At 50.0% G+C, this 22,606-nt stretch overlaps 7 protein-coding genes across 7 annotated transcripts; 3 read left to right on the top strand and 4 right to left on the bottom strand.

The window, feature by feature from the left end:
- Window positions 1-634: 634 nt before the first annotated feature.
- Window positions 635-2,068, top strand: CABS01_07422 (2OG-Fe(II)oxygenase superfamily protein; the record flags this gene model as incomplete). The annotated part of the gene is made up of 4 exons (XM_060540785.1): window positions 635-880; window positions 1,074-1,099; window positions 1,202-1,379; window positions 1,472-2,068. 4 exons carry the CDS (start codon window positions 635-637, stop codon window positions 2,066-2,068), a joined length of 1,047 nt encoding a protein of 348 aa, XP_060402953.1.
- Window positions 2,069-2,433: 365 nt separating this feature from the next.
- Window positions 2,434-4,423, bottom strand: CABS01_07421 (benzoate 4-monooxygenase cytochrome P450; the record flags this gene model as incomplete). Its single annotated transcript, XM_060540784.1, has 5 exons — window positions 2,434-2,624; window positions 2,693-2,794; window positions 2,891-3,186; window positions 3,258-3,717; window positions 3,793-4,423. The coding sequence occupies 5 exons, from the start codon at window positions 4,421-4,423 to the stop codon at window positions 2,434-2,436; spliced, it is 1,680 nt and encodes a 559-aa protein (XP_060402952.1).
- A 1,080-nt stretch (window positions 4,424-5,503) lies between these two features.
- On the bottom strand, window positions 5,504-6,751 carry CABS01_07420 (uncharacterized protein; the record flags this gene model as incomplete). The annotated part of the gene is made up of 1 exon (XM_060540783.1): window positions 5,504-6,751. One exon carries the CDS (start codon window positions 6,749-6,751, stop codon window positions 5,504-5,506), a length of 1,248 nt encoding a protein of 415 aa, XP_060402951.1.
- Window positions 6,752-9,554: 2,803 nt separating this feature from the next.
- CABS01_07419 (HET domain-containing protein) lies at window positions 9,555-10,866 on the top strand (the record flags this gene model as incomplete). The annotated part of the gene is made up of 3 exons (XM_060540782.1): window positions 9,555-9,783; window positions 9,837-10,548; window positions 10,707-10,866. The coding sequence occupies 3 exons, from the start codon at window positions 9,555-9,557 to the stop codon at window positions 10,864-10,866; spliced, it is 1,101 nt and encodes a 366-aa protein (XP_060402950.1).
- An 880-nt stretch (window positions 10,867-11,746) lies between these two features.
- Window positions 11,747-12,625, top strand: CABS01_07418 (uncharacterized protein; the record flags this gene model as incomplete). Its single annotated transcript, XM_060540781.1, has 1 exon — window positions 11,747-12,625. The coding sequence occupies one exon, from the start codon at window positions 11,747-11,749 to the stop codon at window positions 12,623-12,625; it is 879 nt and encodes a 292-aa protein (XP_060402949.1).
- Window positions 12,626-12,752: 127 nt separating this feature from the next.
- Window positions 12,753-14,300, bottom strand: CABS01_07417 (uncharacterized protein; the record flags this gene model as incomplete). The annotated part of the gene is made up of 2 exons (XM_060540780.1): window positions 12,753-14,012; window positions 14,073-14,300. 2 exons carry the CDS (start codon window positions 14,298-14,300, stop codon window positions 12,753-12,755), a joined length of 1,488 nt encoding a protein of 495 aa, XP_060402948.1.
- Window positions 14,301-15,482: 1,182 nt separating this feature from the next.
- On the bottom strand, window positions 15,483-21,726 carry CABS01_07416 (ankyrin-2 ankyrin; the record flags this gene model as incomplete). The annotated part of the gene is made up of 4 exons (XM_060540779.1): window positions 15,483-15,542; window positions 15,619-17,066; window positions 17,176-20,351; window positions 20,402-21,726. The coding sequence occupies 4 exons, from the start codon at window positions 21,724-21,726 to the stop codon at window positions 15,483-15,485; spliced, it is 6,009 nt and encodes a 2,002-aa protein (XP_060402947.1).
- Window positions 21,727-22,606: the final 880 nt, after the last annotated feature.

Here is a 22,606-nt window from a genome sequence, read left to right as displayed (position 1 = left end):
ACGCCTCGAGGACCCCGAGACCCAGCAAGCCCACGTGTGTTTCCCGCGGCGGGGCTCCTCTCAAGACGGGCAAAAAGAGTGACAAAAAGGCAAAATGAGCGGGCTCTGAGATGGAGAATCTGCCGCTGTTTCTTCTGATTCTACAGCTTTAACCGCCTCCGAGACCGCGGAACCCCCAATTCCCCACGAGGTTATCTCGAGGTCGGTCCGTCGGAAGAGGGGTTCGTTCTGCTAGAGAGAAAGGGAAAATGCGCAACCAAGAGTTGTTACTTAACTCGAGGAGCTTGGACATTTTTATCACTATCTGCTGTGAAAGTGGCGTTCGCCCATGCCGCACACATCATTCATTTCATCCTGCATACTTTAATACCCGCGCTTCATTGCCTCCTGTCGGGCGCGCAACTCGGATCGGACGAAAATTCTCAAAGGCATATTACGCGCGATATTATCAGAAACCACAGACGCTTCCTGCTTGTACTAAAAGTCCACTGTCCACATCTGCATCCCCTGCGTAATCTTTATGTTTGTTCTAGAGCGAGAAGGGTGTTACAAGAATACCATTGTCCAACACCCCCCGTCTTGCAAACCCCAGTTTGCGCGTCTGCGCGGTGCGCCGAAAACCAACGAGCCAACCATGACCGTGGCCGCAGCGGCGGCGGAGTCGGAGGCGGCGCTACCAGTTGTTGACTTGCGGTCTTTCGACTCGGTCGAGGACCTTGCGGCCGACCTCATGCGCGTCGGCAAGGATCCCGGTTTCTTCTACGTTGTTGGCCACGAGCTGCGCGACGACGTCGCAGCCGACATGTTTGCTCTTGCCAAGAGCTTCTTCAGCTCACCCCTTGAAGAGAAGTTGGTGTACGCCAACGGCAGCGGCGACCTGGTGAGTTTTCCTGTTTTGTATTCTGCACCTCGCCTGAATAGTCCTGTCTCTTGCCCGTCTCTCTTTCTCTCTCTTTCAGCAACCGGGAACGAGAGGGCGTAGAAACAGGATGGATTTATGTACATGTTGTTGGACGAATATGATCGGCGATTAATCTTTTGCGGTGCTGACTGCGTGGTTTGATCTCGCTTAGGGTTACACGGGTATGAGAGAAGAAAAGTACGTTGCGCTCAGCCCCATCTAGCATGCTTATTGTGTTTCCCCTTTCGTAAAGAAACAGTGAGATCACGCTCAGATGTTGATGTTTGTGGGGTGGAACAGGCTTTCGGGAGCAGGGCCAGGCGACGTTAAAGAGTCCTTTTACCTATCAGACCCCGGTAAAACGACGCAGCTGCTTCCAACCGAGTTGGAGTCCCGCCGAGAGACACTGGCGGCCTTCTTTGCGGGTTGCGATAACCTCGCAAAGACTCTTTTGGAAGGACTTGCAGTTGGACTAGGCGTGAGTGCTGCCATCTAAGTGTTTCAATGACATCCTACCGCGAAGGAGCCATCAAAATGAGGGGCTGGGTATAACTAAACTCTTCACTTCAGATGCCAAGAGATTTTCTCTCAAAGGCCCATACTGGCGAATGTTGTCGTATGCGTCTCATAAATTATCCCCCGGTATCCGAGGTCTCATCATCCACCACCACCTCCTCGCCTCCAGACGACGCCCCAACCTCTAACTCGGAAGATATCCGAGCGGGCGCCCACTCCGATTACGGCTCACTTACCCTGCTTTTTCGCCAGCCTTCGGACCAGGGCGGCCTTCAGGTCCTGCGAGGAGGAGGAGGAAACAAGCCCTCCGCGTGGGCTGACGTCCCCTGCATCCCCAATGCCATTGTCGTCAACATAGGCGACGCTCTGGAGTTCTGGACCGCAGGGAGACTGCGGTCTACGGTGCACAGGGTCGCCTTTCCCAGGTCCGCGAGCGAGAATGTCGCGAGGTTAAGTATACCCGTGTTCATACAGCCTGATCGCCACGTCGTGTTGGCACCCATCAAGGAGAACCGAGGGGATAGCGGTGGCGGCGGTGCAGGTGCCGAGTTTTTGGAGGTTTTGAGAAGAAAGGGGTACGAAAGTGCCGAGCCTGTTACCAGTCGGGAGCATTTGGAGCGACGGATACGAGCGACGTACGGCAAGGCTTAATGCGCATTTTCCCCTCGGAATCATCAGCGATGTTGGTAAGCAGGGCATGACAGCGAGCATTTCTCTTTCGACACATCATATTATTCCAAGTTTGAACCTCACGCTCGCAGTTGAGTCTGCAAATATCTGCACACAGGTAGCACTGGTAGGTGTAGGTACCTACGCCAAGGAACATATACGAGAACAATAGTACACTCTACATACTACATCCCATTAATCATGCACCCATGCAACCAACAGTGGCATACCCTGTGCAGTGTTGGGACCCTGACAAGTTGACAACCAACCTCCCCGGACCGGGAAATTTCTGCAAGCTGCATATAAAGACGGGAGATGAGACAACTTCGCCGAACCAACCCCCACGCTTACGCTTTCCTCGGCGAGAATACCACATTGAGCGGAGCAACGGTCAGCGTACCCGTGTCCTTGTTGCCCTCCAGGAACATCTCCCCTGTCTGCCCCTGTGCATATCGCAAGTTGTACTTATGCACGATGGCGCTAGTCACAAATCGCGTCTCTAGGAGGCCGAGCTGTTTCCCGATACATACGTCGTGTCCTTGAGAGTGAAGTTAGCAAGGTCGCCGTTTAGCTCACTCGATGGGAAAGAGGCAGCCAGAAACTCACCTGTCGAGAATGGCACGTAGACTGAGGCGTTCTTGATGAACTCTGGCTGGTCGATCCATCGTTCTGGGATGAAGTCGTCTGGTCTTTCAAAGAACCTGGCGTCTATCATTTGGCAAGTTTATCGGTAACCCATCCACGTCCATACTCCGAGACAAATCAAATTGCAACTTTGCTGCTCAACTTTTGAAAGTGACTCACCTCTGTATTGTGTATACGAGGGCACAAAGACAATGGTGTCTCCAGGAAGCCAGACGTCGTCTACTTGAAGACCCTCTGGCGGCGTCATTCGCTGGACACCCGATGGCACAGGTGGATGCAGACGTAATGATTCATCGATGCAGGCTTGAAGATATCGTAGCTTTGAAAGGGCGGCATGTCCAGGCTTGTCATGTCCTCTGAAGTACTCATCGACTTCGTCTTGCAGCTTCCGGTACTCTTTCGGATGCCGAGCCAGCTCCATGAACAGGCATGACAGGACAGCTGCCACAGTGTCGCTAAATACCATCAAGGCGAGTCAATAATCCGTGGCCCGAGAAAATGGGATCACTTGCTGCGAGAGCATTACCTTCCAGCAACTGTAATCAAGATACAGTCTCCGTACAAATTAAGCATATCTTGGACGGAGTGTTCCTTCTTAGCTTCGTAATCCTCCAACACCCACGTAAATATATCGGGGCTCTCGGGCTTATTCTGGATCCGCTGTTGCACCTGACCCGAGATCCACGTCTTGAACTTCTTGACGCCGGCATTCCAAATCGCCATCCTGCGATACAGCGGCAGAGCCCACATGGCGTGCGTAAAGCGCCCGACGGCCTTGGTCTCGTCGTGCAGCGAGTTCATGTAAAAGTGCGCGACGCCATCTTCAAGCATGCGGAACCCATGGCCCAAGGAGAACTCGCCCATGACATCAAAGCTGTAAAAGTTGAACCACAGGGATACGTTGAACTTGGAGCCTGCGCTGGCTTCGATGCCGGCGAGGAGTCGGTCGGTGTATTTGAGGACGCGGGGCTCGTAATCGCGAAGTGCTGCGTGGTGCCGTTCATCAGTCTCTGCTAGCATTGATATCGGTCACTTCTGCCAACGTCTCCATAATGACTTACATTTCGAGGTGAAGCCATATTCCCACGCTTTTCGTCGTCTAGAATGCGCCTCTTTATCGCGAACCATTTGCATTGAGACCATGGGATGAAGCAGATTATACCATGGTCCTTTCATACAATCCGTGTCCAGGAAGACGGCGTCGATGGCGCCGGGCTTGTTGATCGAAAGTTCGGTCGGGCCAATCCTCACCACATCGCCGTACTTCTGGTGTAGCTTTCGCACGTCTTCATGGAGGTGCATCCGGTTCCAGATCTTGAACGTGACGTAGAGATTTGTGAACTTGGCAAGAAAGGGGCCGGGAAATTCACGCAGGCGGTGGAATAGGCCTCGGTATACTAACATGCTCGTGTAGATGCCTGCCGTAAGTGAAGACAAGAGTATAGCACTAACTTTGGAGACTTGGGCCAAGCTGGTCGCTTCCAATGAGGTTCTAGAAACCATGGGGATCAAGGACGGCAACGCCATGGTGACCCCGACATTTGCTGCATAGGCGAGTGTGAAGTTCGTGATGATACGTTGTGCCGAGAGATCCCATTCACCGGACCGGAAGACGGAGACATGGAGGATGATTCCGACGAGAAAGGAGAGCCCGCAGGCTTCTAGAGACTGAAGAACATCGATTGCGTGCATTGTGCAAGAACTTCGATTAGTCTGCTATGTATGTTGATCTTGGCCAGAGTTACCTGCTGGAGGCTCCGAGATACGTTCAAGTTGTGAGTTGACCGCGGCTTACCTTGGTTCATAAAACATTGCGAGATTCGCCTGAAGTTGATAGCATCAGTAACCTTAACCTAGCAGGTGCCGTGCTTCCCGCCGTACTTCCCCATCCTCGAGTAAACTCAAAACCTGCCGGCATATGACTAGTCCGACTAAAGCCGCGGGATTAAAAAAAAAAAAAACCATCTCATATAGTAGCATCAACCTGTCACATAGAAGTCTCAACTGAAGCTCGTAGTTAGGGTGCTCTGTTTCGTCTGGAGTACCCAGTCCGAATACGGCTCCCGTTCTTTCTGCGTCATACGTAACGGAAATCCGCATGCCGACCTGCTAATCGGGGGGTCGGAGCTCCGGGGCAACTACGGCTGTTAAACTTAGATGAGAGTTTCAACACCATGGTAATTATAGTGCAAGTGAACATCATCTCCGCCAGATAGTTGTATTTAGGCGAGAACAAAATATTCAGAGGATTCCAGCCTTGCGACGCTCGTAGGCCGCCAAACACTGGTCCTGAAATACGATCACAGAGTCAAAACTTGAACAATATGACGCCTCAATACACTTCTATCATGAAGTGCAAAACGTAAAGGTCCATCCAGGATTCGAACCTGGGCTTACGGAAGGGACTGATTTTCAATTGGGAATCAGAATCCGACGTCCTAACCAACTAGACTAATAGACCAATCGAACTGGAATTACTTCCTTGAGGCTCACATGGCGACGAGACGATCATGTGGGCTTGAGGTGGGTGGTTGAAGCCCTCGTGTGGATACTAGACGCAAACGTTGGTCGCCCACGACCCGCAACTGACATCTTGGCTTCTGAGATGTGGGTTCAAGCTACGAAAGTCATCCGGAACTCGAGAATGATTGAAAAAGGAGATGTTGGGAGATTGAAGATGAACTTTGCCTTGAAAAACATGCCGAGGCTTTACAGAACTAATACAAATACAGAGTGAAGTCTCTACATGTATGTTTTCTTGGATGGCTCTTGTCAAGACCAGAGTTTGGCCCGTCCTCCATCAATGATGCGCAATATCTCAGAAGCTCCTCGATATGTGCCCTTTGGCGAACCGATAGCGAGGCCTCCCAGTCTGAACCTGAAGAAATTGAGATATGCGAACCCGGTGTATGTAACTGGAACGTAACGTGCGCCTGTACAAATCCACCACAGAGCCACTTTGGCGGCCGAATCAGCAGACATGAAGCCGCGTCCCATTCTCGAAGTAAACGCTGCCGGAACTATGTGTCGATAATTGAAGAACTCGTCTCCATAATATCTTTGGGCGTGCGGTACGAATGCGCGTTTCGATTGTGTGTAGCCCTCCATGTCTTTCGTCCATGCCCCATGAAATTCGGCCTCGCTACCAATGTACCAAACTTCTGGCAGTAATCCAAGTTTTCGCCGCTCGCAAAATTTCTTAAACAGTTCTATAATAGCAACATGGGACTCGCAATTTGCCTTGTGGGCATTGTCGTCGTTCTTGGATCCATGGGCGAGAATGAGTATATCGGTGTTTGCAAGGATAGACTCAAAGTAGGAATAGTCGCCGTACGTCCAGTCGACTCCAAACCTGGGGGTATGAATGCATCGAACACCTTGAAGGTGAAGCTGCTTCGTTAGGGCCTGGCCGAGGGCTCCCCTGGACCCCGTCATCGTTACGCGCCGGCCCCTGAGTGAGACCCCGGTACCGAGGAACCAGTCGAGCAGGCGCACCATTGACCCAAAGTAGGCAAGAGGTTCGATGTGGTGGAGGGCATGGTACTCAGGCCCAACAAAGAAGGTGGAAGGGTCTTTCGGAAGCCGCGGGTAAGGAATATGATTTGAATCGTTCCCAGAGTTCCATGCCACTACGGCTGCTCTACCAGCTTGGACTGAGAGTATGATGATCAGGTCATGGAACTGGGAAAGTGAAGCCTTGCGCACGAACAAAGGGCCGAGAAGCCAGCTCATTGTGCTGCCAATCATCTGACACGACACCTCAAGTGATAGATGCCAGACAATATTTCGATGACGGAATCGCTCGTTGAATCTCAGATTACGGTCAAAGTATTGATGGTGGATTGAGTGAGCCTTGGCAAGTAGTCGTAGTATTCGGAAGCGAGATCTGTTGGACCGGTGGGCAATCCAGTGTATGATATCAAAGAAGATGGATCCAAAGACGAAGTGAAGAAGGCAAAGCGTTATCCGCAGTGGGAGGTCGGAGCCTAAATGCGAGCTTTCGAGATTGAGTGAGAACATGATAACGTCTTAAGAGATCGACACTGAGATTGATTGTATTGTGGCATTGATGAATCTGGCTGATATATGGTGGGATGCTTCCATGGATTTATACCTCGTTTTCATTATTGCTCGAGGACTCCTGACTGCTGCTCCTGAAGCCTCCCTTGGTACGTGGACCACCTCTTGAGTCTTCATCACAACGGGGAGGCAATCTGCTCAATGACTTAGATGCATGCTTTAGGGGTAATTGCCACTTTTGGCCAAAGAAAAGTGCGCGAGCTTGGGCAAATGCCAATTGGGGTAGACCATATACTCCGGATCACTCCAGTAACCTCTTCATTGGGCTATCAAGCTCCGAAGCTTGCTGGCTATCTCTCTGGTATGGCACCATGGTGTCTCAATTCCCTTTTTGGACTACACAGAGGCTGTGCTGCTGGAACTCGCCCACTTTCTCGTATTGCCATTCATGATATTTGCACTTAATTCTATCTTGCTGCGGATAAGTTGTCTGCAGTTGGATTCGGGATGATAATCTTGGGAACTGGGCGTCGCCAAGACGCCGCCGGAAGACGATTCCAGGCACCAGGAAAGTGCATTTGAGCGATGACGCGTCGCATGAATATTGAGATGAATTGGAAGCTATTACCAACTTGTATTGCCAGAACCTTACATAGTGGACATGGCAACCAAAGTTAGTACATCCTCGGAAGCTGGTATTACACGATGAAGCAGGCAGTCAAGCACCCAGACTTCGTTACTTTAAGGTAGAAGAACCCCCAAGTAGTCACTCAATGGGTTTGATCAAATGCCGATTTTCTTAAAACATAAAGCATCACCGACATCTCTCCAAGGCTTTCTAGGTCGCTTGGGTGGTTCAGCAAGGGGCTGCCCTGGAGTGTCCCAAAGGTAGAAAGGGTCAAAAAGCGCCTTGTACTACCTGCAGCAAAGAGCATCCTACCCAGTAAACGTCAATATATGGCTAATCTTGACGCAGGGGATCCATAAGATAAGATCCTGCATTTTCAAGTTGCATGAAGCGAACATTGATACTCGGCGGAGTTTTCACAACCCACAACATAACCCACACCCGCATTCAGGGGTCTAAGCGCATTGCCCGAGTGATGTTCACGAATATGCCTTCGGTCCATTGTCAACGTTGCATCTTGTCTTGAAAAGGCAAGTAATAGAGGTAAAGAACTTTGAGTCCTGGATTACATGTATCATTCTCGGAGGCAGCCAGCTCAACATAGGGGTATCCCGTTTCGATGCTAGAGTGAAAATTTCTGTAATGCTGCTGCCTAACCGTCGTAGATGGCCGTGCCGCAACCAAAGGAATTCTAGGTCCACCTACTCCACCATCAACAGCTAGCTGAGGCCGAGATATTCAGCTTGTAGCCGGTATGTAGAGAAAAATTATCTGTCGAGGCGTACTGGAAAAGAAGCGTGGGCGTACCGGTAGGTTATTAAAGGCCCTCCCTCTAAGCCTCACCAACTCATGGGCTCGATTGCTACAAAGCGTCGTATGAAAACAAGGTTCCGTATCACTCTGATACTCACGACTAGCAAGTAAGAAACTTGGACTGGGAATACTTGGTAGCTCTATCCTCAAGTCTGAGTCGATGGCGTACCCCTGGCCCTTTGCTCCCATGGCTCCAACTCAATAACTTACAAGACCCGCTCATCTCAGCGGAGCTTTTCGACGAAGAGTCATTTCACATCTGGGTCTGAAGTAAGATGTATCGCCTACGACGACAAAGACTCCGGTGAAACCAGGCCATTCGACGAAAAGCACACACATGAGTAAAGTAGACGAGTGAGATACTCATGGCCAAGTTTGCGGAAGCAGGCGCAGAGCCACCCACAGCAGCTGTGGGTGTGTATATCATTGCCGTAGCAGAAGCAGAAGCACGAACCATACGTGTGAAGGACGCAGTCGCGCATCATGAGAAACATCTAGTTATGCGCGGGTCCAAAATTGCGACGAGAAAATACATGAGAGTACATAACTGAGGCTAGGTGGGGCTCGGAAACTAGAGATCAACGCGCAGGTCTACTTATAGTCTGTGTTGGTCGATCCAAAACGCATTCATCGATATGGAGCATGATTCTTAGAACACTGAAAGCTTAGACGTAGAGGTCCTTGGATGGAGGGTTTTGTGGCCTAGGTAACTGAGGCTGTTGGTCGGTGGTCCAAAGAATGTCAGCAAATTAACAGCGGAGACAGGATAGGAAAACTGCTGCCTAAACGAGGTGAGGGGTATGGAGGGGTATGGAGGGGTATGGAGGGGTATGGAAGTGTGAGGCTCCGTGTCGTTAAGCTTCGACAACATCTGAGCCTAACCAATTCCAAGCACGTAAGTTCCGTCGGCATTTCCTATTACCATTTCAAGTCTTCTTCTCAGAAGCTGTACAGTAGGAAGTTCTGAAGAACGTTAGGTCTTCTTCCGGGGCTGTAGTTGAGCCCGAAGCCAGCTAGAAACTTGGATATCCTTGCTTACCTTACTATGGGTAGTGGCTGACCCGGCTTTACAAGTTACAACGCCACCTTCGAATTGATAGATTCGGTACAAGGGCCTATTTTCCCCCGATTCAAGTCTGTCTAGTTCAGAAATGGCGGCGTTGACTGGCATGCAGCCGTTGTGCGCCCGTTGCCAAACCATCACTTTACCCTCGGATCTGGACGACCTTGATTGATCCCGCATGGTGGGCAATTTAGCTGACATCTCAGCCTCGAGGGAAACTTGCAGTCTATGTATGATATTGCATAGAGCTTTCTGCTCTAAGGCGATCAATGTTAGCCAGAAGTGCCAGGGAAAGCGTTATGATGAAGCTCGCAAAACGGCCCAAGCCCGCGAAAATAAGATCATACAACAAACCACCAATTAAAGTGATCCTCAAGGGCTACGAGAAGTACTTACTACTTTTTATAATAAGAATAGATGCAGGCACCATCTCCCCGCAAGAGTGTGTACATGGCAATGATGCCTCAGAACGAGAGCCGCGAGTTGTAGAACCACAGAGTATAAGTTGCAGGCTTCTAAATGGTAGCGGTAGGTGACATGAAACTATGGTCTTCTGAGAAACATCTCTAACTGTGTCAAAGACCAGTCAGTCCCAAGTCACTGGCAAATGGCCCAAACAGAGATCTTTCAATGCCAAGCGGACCATGCTTGCTTCCCCATCGGGGAGGTAGAGCTACCAACACGACTCGTCGACCTCAGTAATCACGCTAACAACTTGATCACGATCAAAAACACAGCAGAAGTTGGCAAGAATATCAAATACGCCGCCTTGTCATACTGTTGGGGCAAATCGAATACGTTCACACTCACTTCGGCGACATTGGCCGACCGACAGCAAGGATTCTCTCCTTCGGCACTGCCTCTCAGTCTGCAAGATGCTCTTCGAGTAGCGCAAGGGCTCCGTATGCAGTACATTTGGATCGATGCATTATGCATCCTCCAAGACTCTGACGAAGATTGGTTATATGAGTCGGCCAGAATGGCCAGTATCTACAAGAACTCTTTCATCACAATAGTCGCAGCCAATGCCCCAGACTCCGGCGATGGCTTCTTTTCTATAGCCGCGCATCAATGCCAGATTCCTGTCAAGCCTCCACACGAGGATACCCAGAACACATCAGTCATTCTAGACACCAGCGTTCAGTTCAAAGACGAGCCTATCAGTCGCCGGGCATGGGCTCTCCAAGAATGGGAACTGGCTCCTCGGCGGCTGGTTTTTACTTCCTCCAGGATCCATTACATCTGTCCTCATTCTTTGCTTGACAAGATCAAGATGAAACCTTTCTTTCCCATGTACACCCCTTGGCTCCAAAGAGAAGGAGTTTTCGCATCGTTTTGGGATGGCCTTGTGCAGAACTATTCATCCCGGAATCTTACCAATCCAGCAGACAGACTCCCTGCAATAGAAGGAATGGCCCGGGAATTCGACACATTACTGAATGGTAGGCTAGGTCGCTACTTGGCGGGCCTATGGCACAAGCAGCTGGAGAGAAGTTTGCTTTGGCGGCAGGGAGGGGCACTAGATATTTTCTTGCCCAAATCTCAGAAATCCCGACCAGAGAAATGGGTGGCTCCGTCATGGTCATGGGCATCCGTGCAAGGATCCGTTGACTTTGCGTTTGCACAAACCGGAGAGAGCCTCGTGGATATCATTGGTGCAGAAACCACGTTAAACTCCCCCGGGAATCCTTACGGGAGGGTTACCTCGGGGTCTCTAACCATCTCGGGTCCGTGCTTGGCTACCAGAGCTGCAGGCAGTCATGGTAAAGATTCTGATGGTACTAGATGGCTTAATTATGAGGACGAATGGGTCGGGTACATATTTCTTGACGCCGACCAATACAGCCAGGAACATCATGAGGTATTGCGGAGTCAAGACACTTTGTATTTTCTCGGTCTCAGAAGTGAACGGCACCCAGAACAAGTGGGCGAGAATGTTAGGGGACTGATATTGATGGAAAGATCTCCGTCTTTGTTCTACCGCGTTGGTGCTTTTCTTGACCGGGGAAAGTCATCGTGGTTTGAGGGAGCAGAAAAGCGAACATTGACGATCTTGTAGTTACGTTTCTCATAGAATCGAGGCTTACGAGAAGAGGACCATGATAAGTTGATGAACTACCTACCACTATTGATCATGTTCGCATAGTTAGTGACAATTTGTGGTGTGTAAGGCGCGTCAAGTGTATCGACAACGTGAAAAATGACTCCCACGGTTTTCAGTGTGTGGTGTTGGATCACCGCTAAGGTGTAACCTAGCTTGAAGAGCATCCGGCGATAAGCGTCCTCACGAGACCGACAATTAACCGAGGCGAACACCGGGCCGGGCCGATCGTCGCAATCCTCATAAACCATCGACATATTTCTCCGACATTAAGTCCAAAGATTACGACCAGCCGGCTTACTTTTGTCTTGATTTGTGTACACATTAAGAGTGCTCGTTTCAATTAAAACTCGAAATTCAACACGCCCCCGGGGCAGATCTGGGTTCGCGATGGTCGCTCCGGCGGACGGCAAGACATCGCCGCTACTCTCACTCGCTGCGGGAGGCATCGCCGGCGGTGTAGAAGCCGCCTGCACGTACCCATTTGAGTTCGCCAAGACGCGAGTACAGCTCTATGGGCACCAGAAAGGGACAAGGAACCCCTTCGCGATTGTTCTGCGCGTTGCGCGCGATGAGGGGTTGCCAGCGCTTTACAAGGGATGCAGCACGATGATCGTGGGGTCTATCGGGAAGGACGCGGTGAGGTTCGTCGCGTTCGACAGCATTCGCTCCGTATTCGAAGACAAGAAGACGCGTACGCTAGGACCCATGCAAAGTATCGCGTCAGGAATGGTAGCTGGGATCGTCAGCAGCACGATCATTGTCACACCGAGCGAGCGCATCAAGACAGCGCTCATCGACGATGCCAAGACAACGCGACGATTCACAGGTGCAGTGAATTGCATCAAAACTCTGACACAAGAACAAGGAGTTCTGAAGGCTCTTTGGCGCGGCTATATAACCACAACCCTGAAACAAATCGGCACCACGGGATTTCGCCTCGGCAGCTATAGTATCATCAAAGACTTCGAGCGTAGCAAGGGAATCAGCCCTGAGGGTCCGATCATGAGCTTTGCCAACGGCGCGCTTGCTGGCACAGTCACGACCGTAGCGACGCAACCCTTTGATACGATCAAGACAAAGGCTCAACAGGCCAAAGCCGTGGGCACAATGGAGTCATTTCGAGCGATCATGGCCGAGGATGGAGTAAAGGGCCTTTGGAGAGGTACAGTCATGCGACTAGGACGAACGGTTTTGGCCGGTGGCATTCTGTTCACGGCTAACGAACAAGCTTTGAAGGGCCTGAAAATATTGTTGGGAAAACAATGATGTAAATTGGGCACGAAACGAGGCGAACCCACGAGCAGACATAATTCGAGCACAACAAGCCAGCTATCTAGATATAGACAAGACATAGATCTGCGATAGTGACGTGGTGCAGATAGAATCAAGCAGACTACTTAGTTACCAAATACCAACCCTGATCTTCCAAGGTTTGCGCAATTCTACCCCAAAGACCAGTCCGCAACATGCCACCCCACCAAATATTGCCATCTAGGTCCTTGCCAATTATCGGACCCGCAAATCTAAGTGGGAAGCCACTGACATAGTTCGCATTGAGAATCAGCGAGGGGCGCCCAAGTTTGTGCGGTTGAGCAACAGAGACTAAGTGAGGCTCGACGACGGCGGAAGAAAAGTCTGTTTCGAAGAATCTGGCTTTGCCCCAGTTTGACAGTAAAATCTGATGCATGTTCTTGTCACCAAAGAAAGCTGCAGAATGCTTCTTTTCTAGGGCTTTGCGAGCTTCAATTTGCGCTCTAGTCCCTTGCTCTCGGATGGATCGTCGTATCGCGGCAGCCGTGTAGCTCAGCGGCCTTGTCCAGAGGTCCTCCGCGGTGATGGTTGTTAGGATCAGGGATGTGGCGTTTGATATAAATGCGGTCTTTTCTGGAAGAATGTCCTGAGCAAGCGCAGGACGTATATTGATGACGTTTCCGAGGACAATCGGTTTGTTGGTATTGGGAGGCAAATGTTGCGACCATAGGCGGCCGATAACGGCGGTCACGATGTCTCCCTCGCTGGCGAATAACTTTTCTTGGCCGGTGCTCTGTTCACTCAACTCTTGGTTGACCTTTTTCTTGAGTGTTTCGATGTAAGCTGCCGGTATACAAGCAATGCGAGATTCTTCAAAAGGATGACGGAGGATGTCCCAAATATACTGCAGGACGATTCGGGCCAGTCCCCAGACTGAAAGACGCTGATCAGCCAGAACAAATGGCTCTGCAGGGTTCTTTCCCAGCTCTGCCAAAGGATCTGTGTCAAACCCGTGGAAGACTTTGACGTCGTCGTCGCGACCCTCGAGGATGGCAGTCCACGCAGTCAGAAGTTCCTGCCTTCCGATCCCATCCCATAACGTGTGCAGCCATGTCAAACTGACAAGCGTCGCGTCATTGAAGGAGACGATGTGCAGACTCAGCTGAGGTTCATCGCGATAGATGTAGTCTTGCATCGACTTGGGGCCATCTGATCTTCGCATTAAATCCTGGAACTTTTCTGGTGGAGTTTCTATGACTGCTGGCCTTGAAGTTGCTTTCGGTAGCCGCGAAGCGAGCGGATCATGTTTGATGCTGCAGTCGTGCCTCCGGTGCGAGTACGCAATAGCTGGTCTTTCGGAGTTGTATAGCTCAGGCACATGGTACTCAAGCTTTTTTTGAGACTGCCGCATATGTGAAAAGCTGTCTCGGCGCATTTTCGAATACTTGAGATCATAACTTACGTTCAGTCTTAATCTAGCACCAAGCTTTCGCCATCCTTCACGGCCCAGTAACTTCGTAAGTGACGAGTGCAGCCTTTCTGGGTTCAAGACGTCATCAAAGCGCATCATGAAGCCCATGACAATGCCTCGGTTCAAGGCAGTGTCATCATTGGGGTTCAAGGGGATGATCGTGTCTGTAGCCACTGTTGCTGGTGCCTTGGGCGCAGCCTTCGAGAATATGCTGCCCATCTTGATGACTACCTAGGTACCCACGGCTTGACCTCAAAAATAAGAAAGATGGTCACAATTTGAACACAGTCTCAGAAGGGCGGGATCACGCTCGTATTTACGGCAGTTGAAAAAATTGCAAGGATCGATCGGGTTAGATTCGTTCCTTCTTACCGACCTGCATGACAGTCGTTGGAAGTCTGGACTTACAGTCCGCTGGACCGGACTTACGGTCTTGTCACGGTTGATCTAACGACTATAGGCGCACTGGCTACAGTCTTGGAAAGTTTGCCGCCATTTTACGTACCTTTGTCTGCTGTCGGTGTCGTACCTGTCAGCCGGTTAATCCGAGTTAAGGTCTTTTCCGCATGCATTGTTGGTGTTTTACCACATTGATTCGGGAGCACTGCATGATGCAAGGCAGACGAATCCTGGCATGTGACGGTTTCTTATCCTTGAAAATCATTCAGGTTTACCTATTGTCGCTCGTTTCCTATGAGTATTCTCTGTTCCATGACCTTGATACGACAACTTTCCCCCGCAAGTTCCTTCGTGCCTTTTCCAAACACGACAACCACCTCAAACTCGAATCTCCCCAGTGCCGAGCGTATTTTCCTGACAGAGAAAACTTGCCAAGACGATATCCGCTCCAGGGGCGAATCTCGCTTTGTTGGTCCGTTACCCAGCCAGGCGGGGCCACCTCAATTTTCGCCTGCTCCGTAAATTTTCCAACCAACAGCCAACTTACGATTTCTGGGAAATCCTGAGCTGCAACTATTGCACTCCTGCCTAATCCATCCTTCTCGTACCATATCCGTGCTCCTGCATAGACGAGCATTTTGACTACGTCCAGCCGACCCCCATGAGCTGCTGCCATTAGCGCAGTGCCAGTCGAAGCTCCCTCGAACTCAATGTTGCAACCCAAGTCTAGCAGCAACTTGGCCTCTTCAACAAGTCCGAGATCAGCAAAGAGGCACAACACGCCATATGATCTTTCGCTGTCTTTTCCATCGGACTCAGTCATGTCTTGTATGGATCCGTGTCCACTTCGCCGACACAGCAGACGAAGAAATCGCCGGACACGACCCCTCTCTCCAACGTAGTAGGCGTAGGATAGAATCTGCCAAAGCTTTGGTGCATTCACCTCGGATGCTATCGCATGGCCATAATCGGAGTTGAAAATAAAGGTCGCAAGCCGGATTTTCAGACACGCCGGTGCCCAGAGGGGTACGCCATACCTTCCAATCGTTTGAAGAGGGATGCCTGATTTTAGCATCAGAACTGCAGTTTCCGTCGAATCACAAACCAGACATGTGTCAGCATACTGAGGATATCTGACAGATGCCCCACGATCCAAAAAGAGGTTCACCATTTCGGTGTTGCCAGACTGAACTGCTTCTTCCAGAGGGGTGAATCCACGGTTATAATCTCTGGATGCAAGCGAGGCCCCGTGCTCTAAAAGAAGTTGTGCAAGCTCGATGCTTTCCTGATTCGCGGCTTGATGAAGGGCAGTTCCCTTCGCTGTGGTTTTCTTGTCAACTTCTGCTCCATATTCGAGGAGAAGGCGGACAAGCTCCAGGTTGCAAGCATCGACTGCGTCCTGAAGAGGCGAGGCTACGTAGGGCCCAGAATGCCATCCAGTCCTGTTCACAAGCTCATAAGCCAAGTTTCTGTGAAGACCATCACCGATCTTAGCAGCCTGAGATAAGAGAACCTGTAGAGCCTTGAGGCTGCCGCGATCCACAGCTACATGGACGGCTATGGAATTGTCAATGAGCCATATCATGTCCTCTTCCGGAACGGAGCATAGCCATGTTGAAATTTTCTCGAACAAATCATCCTCCCACATGAGCATGTCAAGACTGGTAGATCCAAACGATGGCCAGGCATACTGCCGGTACTTTTTGTTATCATCACTATCAGATGATGAGGAGGATGAGGAAGATGAGGAGTTGTCTGAAGTGTAGTCGCTGAAATGGCGGATACCGTATCGCTTGAAATTTCCGCACGTATGGCGGGCACAGGTAGTTCCACGGAAACTTGCTCCGTGTTCCACCAGAGTGTCGACGATGTTTGCAGACACCTCATTACGTGACAGAGCGAAAATGAGAGCTGTGCAAGTATGGCAAGATCTCATCTTAATGTCCACCGGGCAACCTTCCTTAAGAAGTCTTCTACAAATTTTAGTATCGCCGTCAATGATGGCCTTTTTCATGGTCCGAGAGAGAGAGGCCAGCCATTGCTTGTCACAGTGAATTTCTGCGCCAGTCTTCAGGTTTTGTTGGATGGACCTTTGAACTCGTTTGGTATAGTATTCTTCCTTTGACATAGCAAAATCGAGCGGCGTTTCTCCTTTCTTCGTCTCCATATGGGCCGCGCCGATCTCCAGAAGGAGCTCAACAGTGTCTTTCTTCTCGAGATGGATTGCGAAGTGCAAGGGGGTCCATCCGTCGCAGTCCTTAGCGTTGATATTTGACCCCCGAGAAACAAGTTCTTTGATGGTTTCCAGCTGCCCAAACATTGTGGCAAAGTGTAAAGGGGTATGCAGTTGTGCATCAGTGATGTCAAGGTCTGAGGCAAAACCGTGATTCAGCAGAAATGATACAGTCTTTGCCGAGGCAAGTACCGCAAGGTGCAGAGCGCAGAGGCCACGGTAGGGCTTCGTGAATGAGGGAGCTGCTTCAACACCCAATGTCACCTCAACCTGGAAGTCCCAAATAGATTCGGAACAGGAGGATGCAGCCATCTGGCCGATGATATCCGTGTAGCCATGCGCGCATGCCCACGCTACAGGAGTCCACCCAAACTAGGTTGTCAGAGGTAGAGAGAGTCTCTGGTGATCCGCGTAAAAGTAAAAGGCGTGCCGTGTCAAGATAACAGTATCTTATGTGCGTACTCAAGGCTGAAAAATTACCCCTTTTGCTGAGAAGCTGGCGATCCATGTGCTCGTCAAGCAGTCGTTGGAGTATGCTAAACTTTGGGTTGTCGCGTGGTATCCTCAATGCCGCGAATCCCCCCGGCCCTAAACGCATTGGGCAAGCTGAACCTTGTGGTTGACTGAGATTCTCCATCGGGATAAAACTAGGACTGAACAAGGGACTACTATCTGAAGATAAGTCCTCCTTGCCATATGGCATTCCTAGTAGGTGTAAGAGACCAAGGTTTTCGTCGGGATTCAGCTCGTTCAGACGATCTTTCTCAGCTCGTTCTAGAAGATTCGCGAGCATCCTATGACCGTTGAATTCGGTACCGTGAGAGCACACGTACTCTAACAAGTTTCCTCTCCTGTCCCTCTTATGAACATCAATATCCGTGTGGATAAGACGACGAAACAGGTGCCAAGAATTGTGAGCAATAGTCCACTTGATGACCTTGATATCCATACCACTACTTTTGTAGTACTGAGGTAAGGTCGTTGTGTCATGAACAATGCCGAATATCTCTTCAGTCGCAAGTACAGCGTCGTTGTCAGGTGTAAACGCCCTCGGCATTGAGTCGACATCAAAGAGAGGAACGATCTCTACCAGCCCAGATGTTTCTCTAGCTTTTTCATAATCGTCCATGCAACCGAGATGGACCATGAGCTTCACAAGTTCGACAACTTCCCAGGCCTCAGCTTCTGATGCTCTTCTGAAATAACCCTGCACGCTTTTGCAGAACCACTGCCAGGTATGAATACCGTTGATGATAGGTGCGGCAGACAGCTCTTTCTGGACAAGAAGTGTTACAAGTTCTTTCTTGTAGATGTTCAAGTCGGATCTTGACAGGTATATCCTTAAGGGTGTTGGAGACTGGTCGGAACAAGGGTAGGGAAATATTTCCAGGAGTTGGCGAGTCGCTTCCACACCTGCTGAATCTTCTACATGGAAGTAATTGAGAGGCGTGTCTTTAGCCACAAATTCGAACATTTCGCAATCATGCAACTCCTTGAGTAAGACGCTATCCTGAATACCCGCCACAAGGTGAGGTAGTGATGGATGTCTGCTCTTGAGGCACGCACGATCCTTTTCGCAGTATTTGAGGATGATAGAGGCGTTTGAGTACTTTTTGCTGACTAGCGCTTTGGCAAGCACGGTACGGCCACTCTCATTCAACATTCTCAAGGCATCTTTTCGTTCTTCCTCGTCACTGTTTTCAAGTAAGATTTTGAGAATCCCAGTTGAGGTAGCTTTAGCAGCTGCGAGATGCCAAATGGTGCTTCCTCTCGCATTGGCTCTCATGGTTTGAGCACCATCCTTCAATAAGCATAAGAGGACTTCTTGCTTTCCATCTTCGACGCAATAAAGCACAGCTTTGCTTTTCCAATCATTTGGGCCGTTTTCGGCCATGTAATTTGTGAGCAAGTGGTCCAAGCAGTTGACAGCTGAGCATGCGATAGCGAAGTCGAGCAGTTTCGTCAAGATGTCGCCTTTTAGGAGGTCCTTAATTCTTGTGTTGCTTTGAGATTGATCCTCGATCGCTTTCAAGTTGTCATCGTCGATTGATTTCCATATCTGTTGGACAAGCATGTCATCGGAGATGCCTTGCGAGACAGGCAATGGTATGTCGATGTCAGTGGTTTCCGAAACCGCCTTCTGGAAAGCTTTGAGATAAGCCAGCGATTCGCCCTCTTTCTTTTCAACCATTCCGTTTAAGATTTCTAAGATGTCCTGAATATGTTCCTTGGCTCCTGCATCTTTATGCTTTGACCATTTGCGACAGATCGACCTGAACACAGCGATAATGTCATCGTGCAGCTGAGCACCTCCTCTAACGACAACCGCGAAGATTTCAGAATTCCTAGCCCATTCTGAGGTCTTCAGGGCCAAAGCACCGACAGTGCTCCAAGGGTATGTCTGACTAGGCAAATCTCGTGTACAATCCGCTCCCGCATTGATCAGCAGCTCAATAGTGCTTTTACGTGGTCGGCTGAGCCATGGTGGCAATGGAGAATTGCCCGCCGGGATATCGTGGTCACCTATGAGTAAAGTACCTCCAATCGCACACTGCAAAGGGGTCCCTATCTTGCTCGGTCGATTGTAATTTTCTCCAATTCGAATCAACTCCGAGCAGACGGCATCGATGCCCAGGAGAGCGGCCATGTGTAATGGAGTAAAGTCGCCTCGCCTTAGCACACGTGCAAGGCGCCTTGTCTGGCCTGCTGCCCAAGATCGTTTGGACATCTTCTTCCTCAGAGGAGGACTTGCGGAGGATGATGATCCCAGATGAGGTGGGGTATCTGAAGTACTATCTCCTAAATCTTTGTTCGACCATGTTGCGGCGGAAGAGTTGACTTCCGTAGTTTCTGAACAGGTAGATGGGGGCCTCCTGATTATGCCTCTGTCTTTCCGCCCTCTCCAATTGTCACAGTCGCCGTTCATTCTGTGTTGGCGGCAGATCTCAAGACACCAAGCCTTGAAGTTTGTTGTCTGTTTGGGGTCGAAAAGCGCCATGGCTTCCACGACCAACTCCGGGTCCTTCCAATGACTGACATCAATTTTGTGCCAAGTCAGTGCGGCGAACCTGTAAAAGGGGTATCTCTCGTTCCTAGTCCTTATGTAATCCACTTCTGACAACGATAAGCTTGGAAGTCGAGCGAAGTGACCTAAGGTCAGGAACTTGAGTGCACAGGTAGCAAGAAGCCGATTCGTTCCGGAAGTCGTGAGACGATATGCAGCCAAATCGCTGGATCCGTCGATATATCTATGTGTAAGGAATCTTTCAATCGAGTCGTGCGCAAACACAAACTTGTTGCCATCCAGCGATCTTATGATCATAGGACTGCATTGTCGCAGAATCTCTGATTCGTCCACCTCCGGATATTCCAACATCTCAGGATCTAGCCCGGAAATGCCTGAAACTGAAAGGGCTTGGCAGAACTCTTGGGCACTTAGTTCGTGGCGCGAACATTTCGTCAGTTGCAAAGCCTTGAGGATCAAGCTTCGAGATGCTGGCGTCCGCTTTTGAAATTCTTCCAGCGTTAAGCGGTAGGTGTCGTGCAGCGAGCATGGGAGCCTCTCCAGAAACTCAACCTGCTCAGAGTGGGACTGCAAGGAGCAGAGGTGGTCAAGTTGATATGCGATCTTCCAGAAGCTGTCTTGATTATTAGCCTTATACGGTTCTTGAGTGTTTCATTGTCTTACACATGGTCGTCACCAACGCTGAGTTTGCGGATCGTAGCATCCTTCATTGCTGTCCGTTGGAACCGCAGAGCCCCGGTCCTGACTCGTCTTTCTACCTCGGTGGCAGCGAAAGCTTGCAAGATGGCCATGGATGGTGCAATGTCACATTTAGTGACGGATTCGCCCAAAGACTCCCGAACAAACTCAAGGCCTTGACAAACCACTGCCAAACTAAAGTTCGGTGCGGATTCTTTGGAAGTCTTTAGCAAAGAGGCGATCATCGGTATGATGCTATCTCCGCCAGACTTTGAGCAGTCTACAATGACCAAGACATGTTCAAAGAAAGTTGACATTTGCCAAAGAACACCTTTCAGTCCTTCCATGCTCGCTCCGTTTGTTGCCCATCTCGGTTGGATATTTAGGTCGCGACGATATCGGCGTAAGACTTCGAACGCGCCCTGATTCTGGCGCGCGATCAGAGCAACGATGGTGCCAAGTATGTTCATATTCGTGGTCCATCTGGTCCATCCACTTAGAAGCTCAAAGTAGATGGGTACAACAACAGTTCGCGCACGGCGTCGCCGAAAGGTTTCCCGTGCTAGTGCGCCGGTGAAGGCGGTTCTCCCCCCGCCCGGAGGAGCTGTGAAGAGAAGGTGTGATCCTCCCTTATCAAGCCAATTTTCGAAGTCTTCTCCTTGGAAAAAGCTCGACTGTATTGACAAGTGTTTGTATCGATCTTGTATCTTGATGTATGAATCTTCTCGGGCGCGTAGAAAGGTATTGAGGACCATATAGATGCCTTGGAAATACCCAGAGGATTGGAGAAAGTCGGTGAAAACTTCGGATATCCAGGCTTCGTCACGTATGGTTGCCACAGACTTCCCTTTTGATAGTAACTGCAACAGATGTTTGATTGATTCTCCATTCAATCCTTCTGAAATTGTCTTCTTGTGCTCACTCAGTTCATTCAGGAGATCTGTTGTCCAGGCCCTCGTAAATGGCCACTTGACATCGGCATACCTTTTCTGTTCGCATCCGTCGTCGTCCGATCTATTTGTTCGTCTCCTTAGCGATCCCCCTAGTTGTTCTAAGGTGGTGCGACATGAGATCAGTGGGGGCGGGGCAGCATTGATGTCCGAATCATGGTCCTTAGTCTCTTCAAGTCCTGATGCTAACAGAGAAAGTCGATGCAACAAGCCCGCGATGTCTTGTATTTCGTTGGCAACGGCTCGGATCTCCGGTTTCAACTTGCTGTCGCTTTTGGTGAAGCTAAAGGTCAATCGAAAGGTGGCATCGGCGATGGCCCTCAAATCGTCGAGTCTGACGACCAACTGGTCGGCCTCCATCTTGTATCAAGCTGCCAGACGAGGGTTCTGTCACCGTCGCGAAGTATGCTATTGAGTACATGTAGGTTTGTAATAACAGTTGTTTTGACTTGATCTGGAGTCTCATGCTTTTCGACAGCTTCCCTATGATTTTGGTGACCCGAAAAGTCTCTCACACGGCTGACCGTCTCGTGACGGTGCATGCATCACGTGGTGCATCCCCGCTTGTGCTGGGCAGCATTGCATGTCAGCATGCAGATTCACAGCCTTTGGAAAAGTACCATGCAGATATGTTGAGAACATGCAGAGGCATGACGGTCTACGGATAAAAAGTGCGCGCCATACATGTATGGTCAACGCCTGAGTTATCAAAGATACAAAGTATATCTCTTCGCCAGTATAGACCATCATCGAAATCATATGTCCATGGTTGTCCACGGCTTGTATAATTACCAGGCCAATTTGCCTAGCCGTGCCTTCTGGGCGGTCTCAATGCTTGATGCCAAACTCTCGATAGCTCAATTTCTGTCTCTCTGATCAAGCACGAAGAATACAGTTGCTCATCACTATTAGTAAGAACATGTTGCTCTATTGCATCTAATCCTGACTGGTAAAACTAGGGCTGCCGGGCTATCTTGCTCAATAGATAACCTTCCTCTAGGTAATCACTCTCTGCAGCGACCACGATGTCCACTAATTCGTCTTCACGCCTAAGCCTATTCTCGTCCCATCACTTATGATATTCTGACGAAAGTGGTCGGAAGTATCAAAGGAACGATTGACTTCAATCTGCGCTACTTGGTAAGTTATCTGGTAGTCCAGTCTTGCCACAATGCTCGCAGATGCCCCGCTTAAATGAGGGACTGCCGCATCTCGGGCAGATCGTCGCATAGCCAGGCAT

The sequence above is a fragment of the Colletotrichum abscissum genome, assembly GCF_030869225.1.
Source record: "Colletotrichum abscissum strain IMI 504890 chromosome Unknown Scaffold_16.1, whole genome shotgun sequence".
Taxonomy (NCBI): Eukaryota; Fungi; Ascomycota; class Sordariomycetes; order Glomerellales; family Glomerellaceae; genus Colletotrichum; species Colletotrichum abscissum.
Note: the sequence above shows the minus strand (reverse complement) of the source record. Positions and strands in the feature narration are given on the sequence as shown.